Source organism: Anneissia japonica, unplaced genomic scaffold, assembly GCF_011630105.1.
Source record: "Anneissia japonica isolate Jap-2015-1 unplaced genomic scaffold, ASM1163010v1 scaffold3334_len1275209_cov185, whole genome shotgun sequence".
NCBI lineage: Eukaryota > Metazoa > Echinodermata > Crinoidea > Comatulida > Comatulidae > Anneissia > Anneissia japonica.
In genome coordinates, this window is record NW_022738561.1 from 1,100,241 (window position 1) to 1,123,813 (window position 23,573).

At 32.7% G+C, this 23,573-nt stretch overlaps 1 protein-coding gene across 2 annotated transcripts in view; it reads left to right on the forward strand.

Annotated features, from left to right (window-relative positions):
- The window catches only part of LOC117117615, a 31,024-nt gene extending 12,348 nt beyond the window's left edge, over positions 1 to 18,676 (forward strand). For both annotated transcript variants that reach the window (XM_033261981.1, XM_033261980.1), the window contains 4 exons: positions 673 to 805; positions 4,515 to 4,579; positions 13,891 to 14,721; positions 16,681 to 18,676. In XM_033261981.1, coding sequence (XP_033117872.1) covers positions 706 to 805; positions 4,515 to 4,579; positions 13,891 to 14,721; positions 16,681 to 17,613 — 1,929 coding nt within the window. In that variant the 5' untranslated portion in view covers positions 673 to 705 and the 3' untranslated portion in view covers positions 17,614 to 18,676. The remainder of the gene's footprint in view (positions 1 to 672; positions 806 to 4,514; positions 4,580 to 13,890; positions 14,722 to 16,680) is intronic.
- The last annotated feature ends 4,897 nt before the right edge of the window (positions 18,677 to 23,573 follow it).

Consider the following 23,573-nt stretch of genomic DNA (forward strand, 5'->3'; position numbering starts at 1 on the left):
AGCCACTACTGTGAACCCCCTTTTTAAACAAACTTTCTGATTAACCAAACCAACTTGCATTAACTATTAAAACGATGAAATTTGTCATTTACATTCTATAATGCTTCAACGTCTGAGGTCTTTCCCCTCCCCTCCCGATCGTACCCTCCCCTGAACCCCACCATGGCATATTGGTTCCTGTTGTCTCTCCTAGGTACCTCATATAGATTCCTGGTTCCAGCGGCCTAAAAATTCACGGGATAGCATTCCAGTTTAACTGAAAATGGGGGGGGGGGGGTTGGAAACTTCACTACAACGACTATAACTGTTTTTTCCCAAGGAAAGAGGACCTACGCGAGCATCGATGGATACCGAAAAGCTTTTAACATTTTTTCCCGGTACATGAAACAATCAAACTTATATTCCCTGTCGTAATGTAACATACTTAAATACACAGAAAGGTTTAAAATAACATTTATTTGACCACACAATTTTAAAGTAAATGTAAATTATGTAATAATATGAGACCGGATTCATGTTATATTTCACACATAATAAATGATTATTTTGGAAGTTGTACTGCTGTACCTTATAATTCAGAGAGGGGTCACTAATCATTTTACCACTCGGAAATACGTCAAGTAGGAATTAATCGCATGGTATTCATATTGCTTTTATTAATTTGCATTACAGAAAGAAATAATCATACTATAGCAAAGCTGAAATATGGTTAAGCTTGTGAAAAAATGTCTTCTTATTCTACTTATTGTTGGAACCTTTGGACTTTGCACGATACATTACAAATTGCATGATGTTCACCTTATCCGTAAGTAACTATACATCTGTAAACATAGTCCATGCTATCATATCCGATATCATAAGAAAAAAATTAAAAATGTTTCCGCGAGTTCAAAAGAAATTTTATTTATAATTTTGAAATTTTTCTAAATTGTTGGTTGTGTTTGCATTATTACTTTTAATGAATTTGTATATTCATCTTTAAATACTATGTGGAATTTCCTTCTTGAATTATTAATCTTATTGTTTTTAATATTGTTTACGAGAATTAACCACGTGTCTACTTTTAATGTTATTCCTATAATTGAATATGTATTTTATCTGTAATAATTATTTATAGGGTTTTTTATGTTTTTATAGGTATATATTGATTATTATTTTTAATTTATATTTTATTTTATTAATATAATTATTAATTAACCACAGGCTCAAGGAAGAACAACATTATATAATTCTTTTTGATATTGTATTTTATATGGGTTTTATAATTTGGGTTTTAACAGTGTATAAAGAGATTATATCAGTTTATGAGTTTTCTCGTAATAAGATAAGAAAAACTACTGTATGTATGTTGAAAGCATGTGTCTACACTGGCTAGAGATGACTTAGACGGAAGGTAAATTACGTACGCTCGTAAGTGTATAGACTACTAAAGTACAGTTCAGTACATAATACATACTTCACATGTTAACTTTTTTAGCTCCGACGAGGAGCTCTAGAAACACTTGGCTGATTAATAGATCTTTTTCGTATGGGCAACTGACTCAAATATACTGCCCTCATCTTAGCTTACGAGAACTAATTAACAAATGTCCTCTTGGAACAATGCATCCAAATATACAATGAAAAATAATATTAAATTAAATTTTAAAAATATAGACAATTATTAACCCTGGAGAAATTCCTGCTGCATATAAACGTTTTAACAGGTAGGCCTAATACTGAATTTAAGATGGGAAAGGCGCGGCCCAAGTCTGTATCAGCACTGATGCCTATGCAGTATCCCATCCATCCGGATTGCCGAAACCCAGTTTTCCGAATCCCAGTTTTCCGAAACCCATTTTACCAAAAGTGAATTTAAAAGCAAAATAAATATTAGCGATAGCATGCAATTTACGATGAAACACTATGTTAGTCACATCTTAAATGTGTTAGTCACGCTTACCTATGCCTACAGTATATCCACTTCTCTAATCTTGTCCTCCAGTATTTTAAGTACCACCCAAATTTCATAAAGAACTAGTCTATAATCTATCCTTATACCCCCATTGGCCAACCCGTTTTCATGTTAATAATAGCACGTCCTTCTTATACTTTATGACCTTCAATTCCGTGTCCAATGCCTGTGATTTTTTGTTCTATTTTTACCACCGTCCAAATAAGTTCTAATTAATGCCTTCTGACTTTTTTCACACGTTTGTCCTGTTGATCGCATTGTTATTTTTTTGATCCACTGACTTTTTGTTCTATCATTTGTCAGTGATTTACATGCTATATTTAGTGTATAAAAGAGCGCAGTTTTATACACTAAAGTAGTTTAAAATCACATTATTTCACCTTCCTTTCACAGCTGGATTCTCCTTAATTTATCCTCGAGCCGCCACGGCAAACAGGGTTTCGGCAAAAAAGGTGGAATCGGCAATATGAGATTCGGCAAACTTTTCGGATACTTTCAGTGCATTCAGGTCAAAGCCTGAACGACATAAATTACCAACGAAACGTTTGTCAGAGCCCCAGCATACTGAATCAAGTGTACATGGTAGGCCTAGTGGCGATGCCATCTCAAAACACCTTCATCCCCTTCGCGTTTGCGCCTGTTCGTCAATAAATTTATTGTAGATTTTTAGTGGTTTAAAATCTCATTGAGACAGTTTTATTGTGACCATATAGCCTATAGACTAATTTAGTAAATGTAGGCATAAAATGTATAACAGTATATAGCATAATATTCCGGCCGTGAAACCTGGAACCAGGAATACCAGGATGGTGTCCGGCGAGAGATAGTAATGGATTACATCAGTAATAAATTTTAAAAAATACAACATCTGTCTCTTATACACATCTAGATGTGTATAAGAGACAGCCACTTATAAATATGACTATATATTGTTTGATTATGAGAAAGGTCTGCCTAAGCCCTAATGCATAATGTTGGTATATTACAGTATATTATATCATATTATAATATCATATCATATTAATATGAAACTCAGGGATGGATGTAGATGTGTATAAGAGACAGGGTTGTTGACGGAGAAGGCAGGCATTAGGCGAAAACACTTGGCCCACATTACCATACCTAGCACAGGAAGAAACCTGTCTCTTATACACATCTAGATGTGTATAAGAGACAGGTGTGACATTGACTATGACGTCATCGGTCGATTGGAGGATATTGAGAATGATTCAAACTACATACTAAGGCATGTCGGAGCTGGTGTTAAATTTCCTAAACAAACTGGAACTCATTTTACGAACAGCTCAAGTAATGACAAGGTTCACAGAAGCTATGCCACAATTTCGGATTCAGATCTGCAGGATTTATATCAAAAATATAAATATGACTATATATTGTTTGATTATGAGAAAGGTCTGCCTAAGCCCTAATGCATAATGTTGGTATATTACAGTATATTATATCATATTATAATATCATATCATATTAATATGAAACTCAGGGATGGATGTAGATGTGTATAAGAGACAGGGTTGTTGACGGAGAAGGCAGGCATTAGGCGAAAACACTTGGCCCACATTACCATACCTAGCACAGGAAGAAACCTGTCTCTTATACACATCTAGATGTGTATAAGAGACAGGTGTGACATTGACTATGACGTCATCGGTCGATTGGAGGATATTGAGAATGATTCAAACTACATACTAAGGCATGTCGGAGCTGGTGTTAAATTTCCTAAACAAACTGGAACTCATTTTACGAACAGCTCAAGTAAAGGTTCACAGAAGCTATGCCACAATTTCGGATTCAGATCTGCAGGATTTATATCAAAAATATAAATATGACTATATATTGTTTGATTATGAGAAAGGTCTGCCTAAGCCCTAATGCATAATGTTGGTATATTACAGTATATTATATCATATTATAATATCATATCATATTAATATGAAACTCAGGGATGGATGTAGATGTGTATAAGAGACAGGGTTGTTGACGGAGAAGGCAGGCATTAGGCGAAAACACTTGGCCCACATTACCATACCTAGCACAGGAAGAAACTAAGTTAAAGCTTTCCACTGGTGAATTTATTAGCTCAAATCGAAAGCGTCGTTTCATGCGCATGCGCATTCACATTTCTATCTGAATTTTCTACTTTTTGCGAAGCGAAAAAATGCGCAACCAATCAGAGATCAGTGGGAAAACAGATTTAAAGCAAGGTAAACAGGCCTTATAATGTGAAATGCAATATTACGTCACCGTAAACAGATTATAAATTTATGGTTTATGTAAAACCGATGTAGCCAACACGTTAATTTTCGCAGTTTAAACTGATAATAAAATGATAGGTTTACGTCAATCCAAATTGCGCATGCGTTTGTAGCCCTGAAAGATTCTATATAGGCCAACCTCCTTTAATGATTCTGAACTTCGCAGAACTTCTTCATTGATGATATGATATTGATATTAATATAATTGTATTTCACGTTAGTTAAAATTCCTCCATGGCTATTTAGTTAGTTAACGGTTTTACATTGCATTTTTTTTATACCAAAAGATTACAAACTGGGTGAAACGCAGCCAGGAACAGTGGACAATATAGGCGAAGCAGCTACTCTGCAGGTGAGTTTAGTCTGACAACACCACATCGCACAAATGCATACAATTATTTACCCACTCGTTGAGCTAAAAATAATCAATAAAAGTTAATATTTCCCATAGCCATGGTTCGGCCACTGCCAGCGATTGGGTAGTTGCTAAATACAACGGGTTCAGCCAAGGGGCGTGGCTCCGTATGTTGACGTCATGCATAATTTCAGCTATAGTTCGTCTTTAGTTATAGTTCGTCCTCGACATAGAGTAGGCCCTGTCTTTCATTTATCACACAGCATAGCAGAACACAGCAACTCCATGGTACAACCGATGGTAATGCATGTCACGCTAAACGGTCCAATCTGAGACTAGAATGTCAGATAGATAACCACAGAAAAGTAGTCTTAACTTGAAGGGTATATTCTTATATACTGCCAGTCATTACAATAAAAGTAAACAAGTTTAATTTCTTATTTAAAAGGTGACAAAAGTTATCAACTTTTTTGGGACCCCTCTGGAAATAAAACCTGTATTGGGATTTAGAGGGTTTATCCCAGATATCAACAAAGATTTACTTGCATTCTAAATAGTGTTTCTTTGTTGTCTGTATATGTATCTATATCTATATCTATCTATCTATCTATCTATCTACTAAAATCTATCTACTAAAATAACGTTTTGTGTTTTTCTCTGTCCACCAAATATCTCCGAAAGTATTTCAAGTACAATTATGATTTTCACACATGTTGTAGCTACCACCAATGGAACGAATACCTGCTACATTAGGACTCGATTTTGTTATCCTACATGTGTTTTTTTTAGATAGAATTAACACATTTTCTAACTGATTACTTCCAAATCTTATAACTGTCGTTACGTCACGTCTCCATAAAAGAAAACAATGATATTAAAGTTATTATTGTAGTTATAGTAAAAAAAATAAAAATTGCTCAGTTTTGGAGTACCTTTCTGCACACTAGAGAAATTTTGTAAACTTTCAGGTCCTTGTCTTAATGTTGGTTCATGGAACAATACTGCTGGTATACACTGGCCAAGTAATGCATTGAAAATCTTAGAATTTACATTGGATATCTTAGAATATATATTGGAAACTTTGTAAAAAAAAAAAGAACTGTATAGACAAAATTGATAAAATGGAGAAAATATTAAATAGCTACAAAAAAAAGTGACCAGGGGTGGCGGGACAGGGCCGCTTCAATAATTTGAAAATACAGAATTTTATTTACTTTTTTTTTTAAATAATTGTTAAATATTTATTTCCTTAGCAACTAAACACACTTCCGCAGTTTAGACAGTGCGTCTGTCGTCTTAGTTCTTTAGTTCAGAAATGCAAATAAAATACTGTGAATTATACAGAAATACCGGAATGGTGTCGGCGGAGGATATGGTTTTTAACCTTGGAGCTAAAGCAGCATGCAAAATTGTACAATTCCGGCCCCAAAACGTTGACTCAAAAATACCGGAATTGTGTTCAGCAGGTGATAGTATTTACCATGTACAATAGGCCTACTTTAAATTCACTTTTCATTATATAAATTCCAGCCCCAAAACCAAGACTACATTAGATGTACCGTTATGGTGTCCGATGGGGAGATGTTTTCCTGTTATTTATTTACTTTTTATTTAATTATTTTATTTTATGTTTAATATTAATGCATATTCATTTATAGTGGACCTTTGCAATGCTATTTCTATGCAAATGCTCTGTTTGAAGAGACGTAACTATAAAGTTTAAATATGCTTTATAATGAATTAATCTTAAATTATAATTAATTAAACCCTGAATCAACAGACAGTACTCAAGATACAAGATGTACAATACAAGAACACTTTATTGTCAAATAATTCAAACAAGGAAAATGACAATACTGATGAAAATGAAGAGACCATCAATGACTTTATGGAGAAACATTCAACTATAATTAGAAGACGAGTTACTCATACACAAGAAATGTGTCGCAAACATCGACGCTTCATTCCAAGGATGAAAAGACGGCCAAATCTTCTTGTGAATGAGGAACACAAGCTTGTTTACTGCCAAACACCTAAAGTTGCAACAGTTAGCTGGTGCAAACTTTTCTTGACTTTTTCTGGATTTAAGAACTATTCGGAGGTGGTAAAAATGAGCGTTGATGAGGTGGCTGCGGCGTGGAAAAGGCACGTTCCGCACCTTTCTCATTTCCCAGCCAAAAAACAGGAAATAATAATGTCAACCTATACCAAGGTAATGTTTGTAAGGAACCCGTTAACGCGACTGCTGTCAGCCTTCAATGATTTATTAGTTGCAAAGAATAGTTCAACTCACAAGCAACTTAGGTTCCATCACAAGATAAGCAAGGAAGTTTTACATTATTTCAGACCAGGAAATACCACCGAAATGAATGATCCAACATTTAGGGAATTCGTTAAAATGATGGTTTCCAAAAACCACCACATACGAAGCACCCATTGGGATAATATGCATTCAGTATGTTATCCGTGTGACATTGACTATGACGTCATCGGTCGATTGGAGGATATTGAGAATGATTCAAACTACATACTAAGGCATGTCGGAGCTGGTGTTAAATTTCCTAAACAAACTGGAACTCATTTTACGAACAGCTCAAGTAATGACAAGGTTCACAGAAGCTATGCCACAATTTCGGATTCAGATCTGCAGGATTTATATCAAAAATATAAATATGACTATATATTGTTTGATTATGAGAAAGGTCTGCCTAAGCCCTAATGCATAATGTTGGTATATTACAGTATATTATATCATATTATAATATCATATCATATATTAATATGAAACTCAGGGATGGATGTCAATATGAATATCATATAACATATCTGGAGTAAGGTTTTCCTAACCCATGTTATTTAAAAGAGAACAACGTTGAAAGAATGTAATTATTTATTATTTCTTAGGGAGCTTTCGATTGCACGACGACGGTTGGACGTAGAACTTAATGACGTCACTAAAGTCATCTGCGCATGCGAGAACTTTAACAGTTCTCTTTGTCTCTTAGAACGTAGGACGCCCGGTAGGACGGTCACGCATGAGTGATTCCGTTCTAGCGTTGCGTTTAAAGATACTAGAAACACAAGATAGAGTTCTCCACACAAAAAAGTGTTCCACCGAAGTGCATGGTGGGAATACAAACAATGGGACGCCCCTTACGACTGGATCTAAAAAAACTTCAACCAAACTTTCGTTACCAAGTCGTCGCGTATTTTATTGTCAATTCTCAATTTAAAAAATGTACACAATTTTATAATTAGTACAATTGTACCCAGACAGTGACAACGGTGAATACATAATTCCTTGGCGGAGGTAGAAATCGTTGTTATTATCCAAATAAAACACACAATTAAGCCTATGGATCAGTATAGAAAACAACAATAATATATAGCGCAAAATTGTGGCCGGACGCACTCTAGTGATAAAGTTTTAATCCATTAGTGGAAAAAAAAGGGGGGCCTTGTGCGTCTGGATATACTTAGCAACAGAAGGGCGTCCTGTACGTCGGGCACGAAGTATAGAAAACTTGCATGGTTAAAAAGACGGGCGCCGCCTACGTCGGGCACGATTTCCGCCTCATTTTTACTATGCGAGTGCTCTATCTTGTGTTTCTAGTATCTTTGGTTGCGTCTGATAAATGACAATAAAAAGAGGTCATAGGCCAAAATAAACAAACTGTTGCTCAGCTCTTTATTTCTCCTATCACACCGAAACCATGACAGTCCAGTGGCCGCCAAACAGGTCACGTAAACAGAACTCACTGACGTTGACATCAGGTCAAATCAACATAAACATTATCAGCGTCGTCGCGCAAATTGAAAGCTCCCTATTATATGTCAGTGTTGACGTCATCACTTTCATTTGCACTGAATTTTTCTATTCCCGACTGATCACTAATGGACCTTTCCGCTAAGCTCCGCCCCTTGGATATTGTTGTTAAGGTCACACAAGACGGCAGTGTTAAAACATACGCGAACATGTGCGTTTGTGGGACAACCATAGAGCTATTAAATAACTAGAGTGCTGACAAGATGGCAAAGCAATGTAGAGTTGTGTATGTGTACCATCCATAGAGATATAATAAGAATGCTAGAGCGCTAACTGCAATGTATTCGATGTTCGAAATACGCTGAACTGTGTGTGTGTACCATCCAAGATGGCTGCCATAGATTTAGCCAATCAAATTTCGCTAAGCACCATCGTTTGCAATTGCGCCCTCTATTTACTCAGAAAGTTCAGTACAGCTAGTTACCCGTATGTTTGAAACTCGAGCGTTGCGGTGTTTGGGCGTAATGTACACGATTTTAATTTTCATTCCTTGGTACTTTATTTTTGAATAAGATGCTCCACTTGGCCTCGTTTTGGCTACAATAATTTAATAATTTGTTATTACCGTTACTCATTATCATTAATGAAATATTAGTCAGTCAGAGGGCTATTAATATGTAATAATATGTATACTAAGCCTGAAGGTGGCGCTTTACTACTACGGCCATCTTGGATGGTACACATACATAACTCTGCATTGCTGCGCCATCTTGTCAGCACTCTAGTTGTTTAATAGCTCTATGGTACCATCCAAGATGGCCGCCGTAGGAAAGCGCCACCTTCTGGCTTATTATACATATTACCATGAATAAGCCCTCTGACTGACTATTATTTCATTAATGATAATTGGTATTGATAATAACAAATTATTAAACTATCGTTATAAGAGGCCAAGTAGAGGATCTTATTCAAAAATTTCAAAAAAAATAAAATCGTGTACATTACACCCATACACCGCAACGCTCGAGTTTCAAACATACAGGTAACTAGCTGTACTGAACTTTCTGTGCAAATTGAGGGCGCCATTGAAAATGATAGTGCTTAGGCGAAATTTGATTAGCTGAATCTATGGCAGCCATCTTGGATGGTACACACACATGGCCATAGAGATATAATAAGAATACTAGAGCGCTAACCGCAATGTATTCGATGTTCGAAATACGCAGAGCAGAGTATTCTGGCGCCACCATAGTTTGATAAAAGGGCCATAGAAAGAGGTGATGGACGAAACAACTGACTTATAAAGCAATTATAGTAATTTCATACACACCTTCGGACCCACTATATCCTTCAAAAATTGCCTTCAGCCTTAAGCCTGCGGCTTAGTAATTTTTTTTTTTCTGGAAAGAATGGCTGCTTTGGCTTCTATTTCCTATAGTGTACTCAAAACCCGACTCCAATTGCTTATTATGACAAATACAAACACTGTAATGATACAAATAAAGTTTGAGTGATATTTTTTTTTGCAATTTTTTAAATGTTATTAATGAAAGAAAATTATTACTCGTTTGGATCACAAAAAAACTAATACACATTATCATAATTAATTTCAATAAATTTGTAGGTTTTCAAAAGTAAAAATATTTCCCTAATTGATAAATATTACAGTAGGGGCCTATATAATGTATTTAATATAAAATATTTATTGCACGTACTCTATTATAATTAGAAAAATAATTTTACTTTGAATATTCACCCTTTATCAACAAATAAATTGTTTTCCAATTATACTGTAGTAGCATAATTTTACCCAATATATAACACAGGGGGGTTTTTAGGGATGGGTTGTAACCAGCTCTTACTCAACTAGAATAACCTTCCATTAACTTAACTTATTAACAAATCATGTTACTTTTAAATGATAAAAATCATTACAGATTATATAATTTATTTTAGCTGCTTAGTTGATTTTTTTTAACTATGTCGTAATTTTAAACTTGAAATAAGTATTCTAAATGTGAACAATTAAGCTAGAAAATGAACAGAATTTGATATGTCTGACTTTAAATATGTTGGAGTACAATAGACCTTTCCGCTAAGCACCGCCCCTTGGATTGTTGCTAATGTCCGACGAACGGAAGTGCGTTGTGAGATAACACCACACAGATCTCTACTATAATAGCTGGATGCTCATAATGTGCGTCCAAAAAGAAAACAAAACAAAAGCAACAAAGTAATGAAGGTAAACTTGGGAAAAAAATTTTAAAAAAATGTAAGGAAATAAAAAATTTTAAAAATAGATAAATAAAGACATAAAACCAAAAGGTTAAAGCCACTGACGCCATGTTGGGGATATTTTAACGTCAGAAAATACGTATATATATATCTTATAATTGTTATACTGATACTAGCAAATTTTTATTCGTCATGAAATAAGTATATATTCTCCAATGTTATACACAATTATTATTTTACTTTACGCATGGTACCTTATACATGTTTTACATTACTCATGTTTATATACAACAAAATTAAAATAATTGATAATATTAATTTTCAGAGTAAGTAAGTCAGTTTCCATTTTAGCTTTACAAAAACGAAAATTTGCCATCTATTAATTTTCAGGTTAATCAATTCTATCAAGGATTTAATTTTAATCTAAATACTAAATGATGCAATGTTGCACTGTGCAGTTAAATTATCTATAATTTCCAGAAAGCTAACGAAGTACCACCTGTCAGAGGCCTAGCCTAGCTTAAATTATACTATTAAAAATAAAAATAGGAGGAGTCATGTGCTATGCAAATGTATCCCATTGTGCTTTACAAGACAATTGTGCAAGTAAGAAAATTTTAAAGATAAAAAATTAAATATAATTTTTTTATATTGGATTGTTTTAATGATAATACATAAAATAAATCAAAAAGTTTTAATGTTTTATAATTAAAAATAAAAAATTGAATGAATAATAAGAATAATAACAATAAGAATAGTAATAATAATTATTATTATTGTTAGTGTTAGTGTTATTATTATTGTTATTATTGTTAATATTATTATTATTATTAATAAACAGAAGAGTGGAGAATGCTGCTATTTTAATAACAAATAATAATAGTTGGATTTGTAGAGCGCATCATGCGAAAAAGCCTCTATGCGCTTGGTGATTGAGCTCTTTGAGTTGGACATTTTGAGAAAAAGAAAGTTAAAGTTATTTTATGAAACTAAAAAAAAACCTACTCCTTAAACTAAGGCATGGTTGGCCGTTGGCTCCGAGGAGTTCATCCGCCCTTTGTTAAGCTGGTTTTTTTTGTGCTGGCGCCCTTCACATAGGTCAGTTTCTTTTATGATTAACTAGGCCTAGGCATATGTTGTACAAAAAAATGTCACAATAATAATAATTCTTTAACTTTGATTTATATTTTAGATTACATTTTGCAATTTACAAAGAATAAGCCTTGGCTAATTGTATCGGTTTGTACACCAGCATATTTTATTTCATAAATTAAAATATATACTACAGTACTAGTAATAATAATATCATAAGGCATAGGTTTGATACAAGAACTTTCATGTTATTAATATCATTTATCATCCATTTACAGTCGAGCAAAATATTATCGCCGACGATTCACATTGCAACCTACCCTGTCTGCAGGGCTGTCTGCACGGGTGTTCGTCTGCACAACATAACTATTGTCCTTTGTTGATACAAAATAGGCCTACATAGAGTACAACAGTCGTGTCGTCACAACACCGGGTGGCGCCCTTTGTTGTCAGCCAGACGTTTGTTCACAAGAACAGAGCCGTTGTATACACCTGTACTTGTTTCTCCTCACGCAAATCCAGTTATTGTCTATATTCCATTACGACAATAACAATTACTATCAGACGTCAGTTACCATTCATTACGCCTGAATGACTTCATAATCGATCTTAATGGTTTAGAACAGGCTTTCACGAATAGGCATTTTAAAACCTAATAATTTACCATCAAAATGTACTAAAAACACAAAAGCTCGCATTTATTAGTTATCGAACACACATTTAATCATCAATTAAAATTTACAAAGAAAAACTAAGATATAACATCTTAATAATTACGTTAGAAATCGGGATTAATGGTTTGCCAGTGGAGAAAATGGCGTTCGGTTGAACTCATTTTGTGTCGCCGGAAGCAACAGGTAGTATCACGTGGTATCGTGACGTAACACATTAGTACTATATAGGGCTTAGATAGAGAGACAGAGCCTGCCCTAGAAAGGCTAGACTAAGCCTCTACTGCTAGGCTAGAGAGAGATATGTTGTGCATAGGGATCGGTAGACTTTCAAAACAAAAAGATAATCGTAACGAAAAATAGAGAATCGTCCTCACTCAGAGGACCAAAGTTAGGTAAATATGAATATATATGATATTTGCAATGATATATGAAAATAACATCGTTTATTTGTCCTCATGAACAGAATAATGAAAGTTTATGCAGCATCAGTGTTATAAAGATTTACGCGCGCACGCTGTGTGGTGACAACATGGCGCCATGCACCATGTTGGCCAAACTCTATCTACGGCTCTGTTCTAGTGAAAAGCAGACTGAAAACATTTCTTTAATGTCACAGTATTGGTAAACAGAATTGGTGTGTATGTTTTACAATATATCAGATTTCATCATGCCCAATCAACAATACGTACCGTAGTATACTAAAAACTTGGTCGGAAGGATCAAAGTTTGAGGTGCTCGATATTAATTAAGAGTAAATGTATTGGAAAAAATAATGCCATCGGGCCTAGACCCGTTAATATTGCAATATGGCGTTTCATTCAATGGTCAATCCAATCTTTGCTTATAAATGATAAAGATGTTATGTGAATATGTGGACTACAAAAGCAAATGAAAAAGTAACTTCAATGTTATTTTCATATACCAATCCGTGTACTAATTTGTCAATAGCGCGCGGTTTGTTTGAGCTTTGGATATTTGCGGTTCGTTTGCAAAAGTTTGAACAAAAGTTATGTATCACAACGCTAGGAATGTTTTGTTCTTAAAGCATTAAACCACTAAACTCGCTTAGTTCTTTATAGGAGAGTTGAGAAATCAAATATTGCAAATACGGAAATAATGGGATGGTGTCTGGCAGGGGTTTTAACCTACATAATTGTACCATTGCATCTGCAAGAAGTGAAATCAAAAATATCTGTATGGTATCTGATGGTAAAGAATTTTCACCATGTTATTTAGTTCACTTTTTAATATAGGCCTATAAATTCCACCCGAAACCTAGACTATGTAATACAGGGATGATTTCTTTATTATTTATTATTGTTATATTATTCAAAGCTGACATTTGAAATAATATTTCTATATAAATGTTCTGTTTAAGTAGACATTACAATACTTCATGTCTGGGCCCTATAGGAGGACGGTAATTTGTACGCTCCCCAGCGTAAAGAACAATACAACAAAACATAATGTAATATTTGAACATAAATGTATAATATGGGACATACTATATAATGAATTAATCTTGAATTCTCAATGAACAGACACTAACCAAGATGCAAGATGCCAGATACAAGAAAACTTCATTGTCATATGATTCATACAACGAAAAAGATGAAAATGATGATGGAAGTGAAAAGTCCACCCATGAGTTTATGAAGAAATATTCAAATATAATCAAAAGACGAGTAAACTATACCCAAGAAATGTGTCGCAAACATCAAAGCGTCATTCCAAGGATGAAAAGACGGCCAAATCTACTTGTGAATGAGGAACACAAGCTTGTTTACTGCCAAACACCTAAAGTTGCAACAGTTAGCTGGTGCAAAATTTTCTTGACTTTTTCTGGATTTAAAAACTATTCGGAGGTTGTAAAGATGAGCGTTGATGAGGTGTCTGCGGCGTGGAAAAAGCACGTTCCGCACCTTTCTCATTTTCCTGCCGAAAAACAGAAGGAAATAATGTCGACCTACACCAAGATAATGTTTGTAAGGAACCCATTAACACGATTGCTGTCAGCCTACAATGATTTATTAGTTGCAAAGAATACTTCAACTGGCAAGCAATTAAGGTTCCAGCACAGGACAAGCAAAGTCGTTTTAACTAATTTCAGACCAGGAAATACCTCCAAAAGTTATGATCCAACATTTAGGGATTTCGTTAAAATGATAGTTTCCAAAACACACTACATAAGGAACATCCATTGGAATAATATGCATTCAGTATGTCATCCGTGTGACATTGATTATGACGTCATCGGTCGATTGGAGGATATTGAGAATGATTCAAACTACATACTTAAACATGTCGGAGCTGGTTTTAAATTTCCTAAACAGACTGGGACTCATTTTACAAACAGCTCAAGCTATGACAAGGTTCGCAGAAGCTATGCTACAATTTCAGACTCAGATCTTCAGGATTTATATCAAAAATATAAATATGACTATATATTGTTTGATTATGATAAAGGTCTGCCAAGGATCTAGGGCACGGTATATTATATAATATATTATAATATGATCATATTATTATCATATCATATATCATCACATATTATACAGAACTGGGCTAGACTGGGTTAAACTTTTTCTTTCATTTCATATTTTGACAAACACAAAAAGGAAGTAGTGATAGAACATAAAAGTTTGAATCATGTTCGTTCAATTACAAATGAATATTAACTAATGAAAAGTGATACTCTTTCTGATCATAAAAAATGAATATACAGTACATTATAATAGATTTTCACCAATATATAACACTGAACAGCAACCATATAACGTCACCACATACTCAATTATAATTACAAAAAGTTGTCTACTTTAGAATATTATTTTCCAATTAATTACTAATTATATAATTGATTTTACTATATAGTTGATTTCAATTTTATATAATATTTCTAGCTAAATGTGAAGAATTAACCTTTAAAAAATACTCCAGATAAAAAATGGTACCGTCCTTGAAATGTGTGACCTTAGTGCAAACATATAATTAATGCACTACCATTAAAAAATTAAAGGTAATTGCCCACATTTAGATACAATTATAATAAATTCTGTGTTACCGACATTAAACGTTTCAAGTAAGCCTATAAGAATTTTAGAATTTTCCAGTTCATATTGGTTTTTATTTGTTCAACTTTATTCTGTAATGTATGTATGTATTCTGTGTCTGTGATTAACTTTGTTTTTAATTTCATTATCCATTTTTACTATCACAATCTGTCATTTTTTAGATTTGGTCCTTGCAATATTTATAATTAGGTATATATTAATTGTAGTGGTAGTTGATTTGAACAATAAATGCATATATTTAACAATGTTCAACATAAATATAATAATAATAACTTTATTTAATAAAGCACAAAACAATATCCATTAAAAATGTTCACCGGCGCTGTACAGAATTTTAAAATAGGCCTAGGCCTACATACAATTTAAGCATACATAAGAAATACACATTAAAATCAAATAGAAATGATTGAAACCAATAATCATCACAAAATCACAATACCATTTAACACATCAAAAATCTACATTGAAATAAAAGAAAACGCGACATGAAAGAGAACAATAAAACACTAAAATATTTTTGGATTTTGTAAAAGGAAAAGACAAGACAAGTCCACCAAACCGTCACAAAATTTACATCAAAAGTTAAAAAATAAATGTAATGCCGATAAAAAAAAATCTACAAGACATCATGTGTCTTGGAAATTTAAAATAAAGAGCTATTAAAATGTAATGCCGATTAGAAAAAATGTTCAATAGAAAACTCAGTGTTTTGTATAATACCCTAGCAAATATAAAACGTTATTAAAACGTTCGCAAAACGTTGGGAAGGTTGTGGTACGCTTATAGTAGCAAAAAATAACGTGAACAACATTGCAACAACGTTTGCAACGTTATTTAGTCAGAAATGACATTATAAATATGTTTTTATGGTTCTACAAAAACCCGTTTTGAATACTAAGGGGTTTTTTCCTTTTCTTATTTTGTCGCTCTCATCTACTAGTAGTTCAAATCATTAAAATATTAGTACAGTAGTATTGTTATTATATATCTTATTATTGTTATACTGATACTGTCAATTCTTTATTCGTCATAAAATAAATTGAATGTTTTTTTTTTCTTTCAATACATCATACTGTACAATGTTATTGTTATGTGGTATACCAACATTGTGAAACTTTGCATTTTCAGCAGTAAACCCATCAAATTGTATGTTTATTTTAAGTTCTTTATTTCATCTTTTATATATAATATATAACAATATTATATAATAACAATTTTTTTTTAAATGAATTAATCTTGAATTTTTAATGAACACAGACACCACTCAAGATACAAGATAAAAGATTCAAGATAACTTATAATTCAAGCAGCGAAAAAGATGAAAATGATAATGAAAATAAAAAGACCATTGATGAGTTTATGAAGAAATATTCAAATATAAACAAACAGCGAGTTAACCATACACAAGAAATGTGTCGCAAACATCGAACTGTTTTTTCAAAGAAAAGAGGACTCCCAAGGCTTCTTGTGAATGAGAAACACAAGCTTGTTTACTGCCAAACACCTAAAGTTGCGACAGTTAGCTGGTGCAAAATTTTCTTGACTTTTTCGGGATTCAAGAACTATTCGGAGGCGGTAAAAATGAGCGTTGATGAGGTGGTTAAGGCGTGGAAAAAGCACGTACCTCGACTTTCTCATTTTTCAGTCGAAAAACAGAAATTAATAATGTCAACTTATACTAAGATTATGTTTGTAAGGAACCCGTTAACGCGAGTGCTGTCAGCCTACAATGATTTATTAGTTGCAAAGAATTCTTCAAGTAGCAGGCAACTAGGTTTCCAGCACAAGGCAAGCAAGGCAATATTGAATTTTTTCAGACCAGGAAATACCACCGGAATGTATAATCTAACATTTGGTGAATTCGTTAAAATGATAATTTCCAAAAATCACTACATGAAAAACGTCCATTGGAATAATATGCATACAGCATGTCATCCGTGTCATATTCACTATGACGTCATCGGTCGATTGGAGGATATTGAAAATGATTCAAACTATGTACTTAGACATATCGGAGCTGGCTTAGAATTTCCTAAACAAACTGGAATTCATTTTACAAACAGCTCAGGTTATGACAAGATTCGCAGAAGCTATGCCACAATTCCAGATTCAGATCTGGAGGGTTTATATCAAAAATATAAATATGACTATATACTGTTTGATTATGAGAAAGGTCTGCCTAAGCTTTAAGACCTAGTATATTATATTATATTATATTATATATCGTAATATATTAATACAATATAGCATATTATATATTTTTTTGTTTGAGCAACACGCTTTTACTCAAATATTGGTAACTTCCATTGATATACAATTACGTGAAAAATAAAACAGTTACTTTTAAAAGGAAAAAATAATAAACCCCCTTAAATTTTTGAAAACATTATTATTTGTGGGTATAACCAGCTCATAAATGAACTTTTTTTTTTAAATAAATGAACTCAATTTTCACTTTTTGTATATACACAGCATGTGTCTTTGTGTAGATTAGAAAAGGGATGTATTTGGTCCCAGTTTAGTAGAGAAATTAAAATTGCAGCAAGAAAGAAAATTTGTAAACTTTATGAAAACCTTCAAGATCATTAATCTAACAAAGTATTGAAAAGTTCAAGGTAAAACAAGATCTCGTAATCTCGAAAGCTCCGATGAGGGTGGTATAATAGAGGCAGTAGAGTATACTAGAGCACTACCATTAAATAATTACTTTTATATTAAATAGCTATATTTGGATACATATATTTATTTAATTTCTTGTCACTGATATTAATATTTCAAGAATAAGAATTTTAGAATGTTCTAGTTTGTATTGGGTTGTTATACTTGTGGAACTTGAATATAATATACCCTATAGGAGACCTATAGGGTATGGACAACGGAGAGCGATGCTACACGATGTATCTCATGTCCTTTATTCGAAACCTCTACATTTCTTTGATGATGATGATGATGATGATGATCATATAATTTAACAGTGTTGACGGCTATCTTAATTTTTTATTACTGTATGTGTTGCCATTTATTTATATAATGCCGCTCGCCATGTATGTAAAATCTTTGGTTTGAATCTCAGTGAAGAGTTTTTTTTACATTCAAGATTCAATAATTTTCCATATAAAATACAGAAAATTGTGTTGCTTGGCAGAGGACAAAAATATAAATGTATACATAGAGTGCCTATGTTTAACATGAACGTGCATAAAGAGACATACAATTGACAATGTATAATAATAAAAAGGAAAACCTAATAAAATTTCCTGATCTGTCATTGGTTGAGTTATTACGCTTGTGAGCACACGTCCAGTCGCCGCAAAATCAAACTTTAAATCCTTGTGTGCACAATTATCGACGAGCGCAGCAAGGGTGGTGATGAAGATGAAGGCAAGAGATACAGGGATAGGCATGTTAACCCTAAAGTGCCACTGCTGATATGGTTGAATCTCCATTAAACTTCACCTTACAGGTAAGGTTTGTTTAATTTTCAATCCTACCAAATCAGCAGTGTCGCAACTTCAGGCTAACATGAAACATTATTGCAATTGTAGACACAAGTTACAACAAAAACAAAGCCAATTTCAACATGACTTTATTCCAAAGCCTCACTCTCGAACAAATTATAAAACTTCTGAAAACTGAGTCCGAATATCATACAACCTGTGTGGGAATGGTGTCGATTGGAATCGACTTGCTTGCCTTGCGAACACTAGCTGCCCACGTACTGTTGGCAGTAAACACATTTGTGTCAATACCGGCTTAACTGAGAAGTGACTTTGTCCATCTACTTACAGTGCTAATCCAGTGCTAACCCTAATAGGCCTATGGGATATACATTTAAAAAAAAAAAAAAAAAAAAAAAAAAAAACTTGAAAAATAAATTTATCCCTCAACAAACTTGTATATTTTCCCAGCGTCGTATGTACACACAAGTACTCATTAAGATATTTTCATAACCATAACTAATTTGAGGAATAACTGTTTAAGTTAACTCACTCAAAGGGTGCATCTGCGCAATAACCTCCAAAATAGCATCAACATCCTACGTCTCGAAGTTTTTCAATTAAAAACCCCTTCAGATATCGAGCAACAAGTAATGTGTTAAAGCCGCCCTAGCAGTATCTACTGTAGAATATGACGACCTTTCCTTAAATAAGATATCTTGTAAATTTGGTTGCAATAAATTATTTTTCTCTGTAAACAAAACTCCATTTTCTGAGGTAAATAAACATTATATCGTTTCTCATTGACTTGTCGCCAGGAACACACGGTGATTGTGGTTGAAGAAATCTCTCAATGAGGCTTTTCCTGATATCTTGCATACCATTAGTGGAAGCTTGGGACTTAAAGTGTGATCGGTGGTGCCAAATCTTGTGAACCACGTACGCTTGGTTAGTCCACATGGGAACATCCATAATCTTCGTGGCCTATTCTAATGTAGAAAAACTTTCTGCAGACCCTTAGCACCAAGACAAATGGTGGAAAAGCAAAGAAATTTGTATAAATAGACCAATTACTGGCGAGGGCATAGATAAGGGAGGAATTTGGGTCAGGCTTCCAAGAAGCGTATACAGGAAGCCGGTGGTTGACACGACTAGCAATGTCTGGTAGACCGAAAATCCCCGAAATTGATTCAGAATTACTGAGATTATAAGCTTCATTCTAGATCAGTTTATTTTCTGGACAGAAGGTCCACTCTCGTGTTACTGAACCCTGTCAATTGCTTGCTAACCGTTAGCGGTATCCGGATACTGCTAACGGTTAGCTCCCGATCCGGATACTAGGGCTCTCGTGAGAACCAGGCTAGAGTTAGCAAGTTGAGCGCATCAACCAATCACACGTACGCGTTTACAATTTCCAGTTTTTTCTTATCATATATTTCCAGATTCGATCATCATATTTTTGGTAGGCTATCCGGATCGGGATTTTCTCGTGTGGGTCACGGCAGCTAACGGTTAGCAGCATCCGGATCCTGCTAACCGTTAGCAGCTGTGTGAGAACATAGCCATCAACAGGGTAACTGTAATGTTCGTTAGAAAATGAATAAAATATATATATTTTATAAATAACAATAATAGGTCAATTTTTAAGGCGCAATTAAACAAGGTGTCTAAGCACAAAATAATAATGATAATATTAATAATAATAATAATAATAATAATAATAGTAATATATGAGGCAAATTTATTAGTGTGAATCGCCATTTTTTTTATTAGCATGCGCAGTAAGGAATTCCGTAGCTAAAAATTAAACAGCGCATTTGTGTAAAAGCGAAAATTCGCAATTTGCGAGAATAAATTTGCCTATTGGAAGAAAGCCTTTACGCCGTTCATGAGCATGGCTTTAAAGTTTGTCTGTCACAAATAACATAACACTGTCTTGTCCTTTGCACATGTTTATTGGCATAATGCGAATTTAGCGTCAAACGTCATTAAAAGATCATCTTTCTTTTTGCAATATTATTATGATAATGTTATTTTTTTCTGTGTTGATAGATAGTGAGAGTAAAGTACAAAAGTAAAATTTTAACATGATCTAATTGAGCTCAAATTTACCAGGGATGACCTGACTGGATTCATGTTCTATCATTATCATTATCATTATCATTATCATTATCATTATCATTATTATTGAATAATAATAATAATAATAATAATAATAATAATAATAATAATAATAATAGTAAATAATACTAATAGTAATAATAATAATACTAATAATACTAATACTAATACTAATAATAATAATACTAATAATAATACTAATAATAATAATACTAATAATAATACTAATAATAATAATAATAATAATAATAATAATAATAATAATAATAATACTAATACTAATAATAATAATAATAATTAATAATAATATTATAAATAATCCATCTCTTGGCAGAGCTGCTCACGGCGTCGTTTTCCACCTTTTTTATGCATTATTTTTTTCATTAGTTAATTTTATATTAATTATTTGTTGATTTGTATGCATATTTATTTTGTAACAGAAACGGCACAGATAGGTTTGTGTTTAGTTTTTATTTGGAATCACTTTTATTACAGTGGCACACATTCAAACTGATGGTGCATCCAAACTTAACAGAAAACTGAAAAGAAGAAAAACAACTTAACTACGAAAATCATTGCAGAACAAAGGTTCAGTAAATAAAACAAAACAAAAACATAAACTAAAAAAAAAAACAAAAAAAAACAAAAAAAAAAAAACTGGCTTTAAAGTTTGTCTGTCACAAATAACATAACACTGTTTTGTCCTTTGCACATGTGCGTTGGCATAATGCGAATTTAGCGTCAAACGTCATTAAAAGATCATCTTTTTTTTGCAATATTATTATGATAATGTTATTTTTTTCTGTGTTGATAGATAGTGAGAGTAAAGTACAAAAGTAAAATTTTAACATGATCTAATTGAGCTCAAATTTACCAGGGATGACCTGACTGGATTCATGTTCTATCATTATCATTATCATTATCATTATCATTATCATTATCATTATTATTGAATAATAATAATAATAATAATAATAATAATAATAATAATAATAATACACATTTGTGTATTTTTTTGTACATTTCACAGAACAATACATCTTCAATTGACTCTGTATATTCACAAATTATTGTATTGTTTCAATTATGTGATTGTCAACTTTTGTAATGTAAAAACAAAATCTCTGTCTCTTATACACATCTAGATGTGTATAAGAGACAGCCATAATACCATAGCAATCCAATCCAGTTCTCTAGTTTTTAGTTTTTATTTGGAATCACTATTATTACAGTGGCACACATTCAAACTGATGGTGCATCCAAACGACCAAAATCAACAGAAAACTGAAAAGAAGAAAAACAACTTAACTACGAAAATCATTGCAGGACAAAGGTTCAGTAAATAAAACAAAAAAAAAAACTTAAACTAAAAAAAACAAAACAAAACAAAACAAAACAAAAAAAAAATACTACTGTATTACATTATGGTATATATATGGAATAACAATTATTAGATTAACAAGCTCAATACCTGGACCAGTAACACCAAATTCATAGGACTAACTTCATAGCATAGCAAACACTCTTAATACCAGTCACCACAGGACGAAACTAGACGTATTAAAACAAAGAATAATTAATCATTGTTAAACGCATACATTATACCGATTTTATACAGTAAATTCCGTCTGTAAGCCTATTCTTATGCTAAGCAAGACCAGAATACCAACTAGGCATAAATTACTTAACAGTACCATTATTCATTATTACCAATTAAATATGTAATTATATCTATTTAACTAGTAACAGTCATTATAATCAATAATATTGATTATAATGTATATAATTGCAAACTATTATTAAAAATATATCAAGTTACTCACAGTATCGATAGTATCAGACAAGATTCATCTTATCAATTAGACAACGTCTTACTCCTTCTGTCGATACAACGCTCATGCAGCTAATGCTCCGATAGAAACGTGAAAGCTAATTTTCCACTAGGCGAATATATTCGCGCGAATCGAAAGCGTCGTTCATGCGCATTCACATTTCTATCCGAGTTTTTGCTTCAGCGAAATTAGTACAGTTAAAAAGAAATGGGAGAAAAAAAAACATACAGTAATTTATAATCAAATTTAAGTCTGATATCTCCTTTTCCGGTTATCTAGAGGTGCGAGGTTCATGGTAGTCATGTCACAAAGAAAATGAAAATTAGTTAAACTCTCCAAGAGGGTTTAACCAAAAATGACATGTATAAATTTGAATCATCTTGTGTCTATACCTCTTACACCCAAACATTTAATGTGCGTTTTGCCTTGTGGAATGCAAGATCGATTAAAAATAAAAGAGACCGTGCACTGATTGCTACCACACCTTATTACTACTATATTTATTATCATTTTTGTTTTAAATCTTTTTTAGTTGTTGTAAAGCGCATAATATTATTATTATTATTATTATTATTATTATTATTATTATTATTATTATTATTATTATTATTATTATTATTATTATTATTATTATTACTACTATTATTATTATTATTATTATTATTACTATTATTATTATTACTATTATTATTATTACTATTATTATTATTACTATTATTACTATTATTATTATTACTATTATTACTATTATTATTATTAC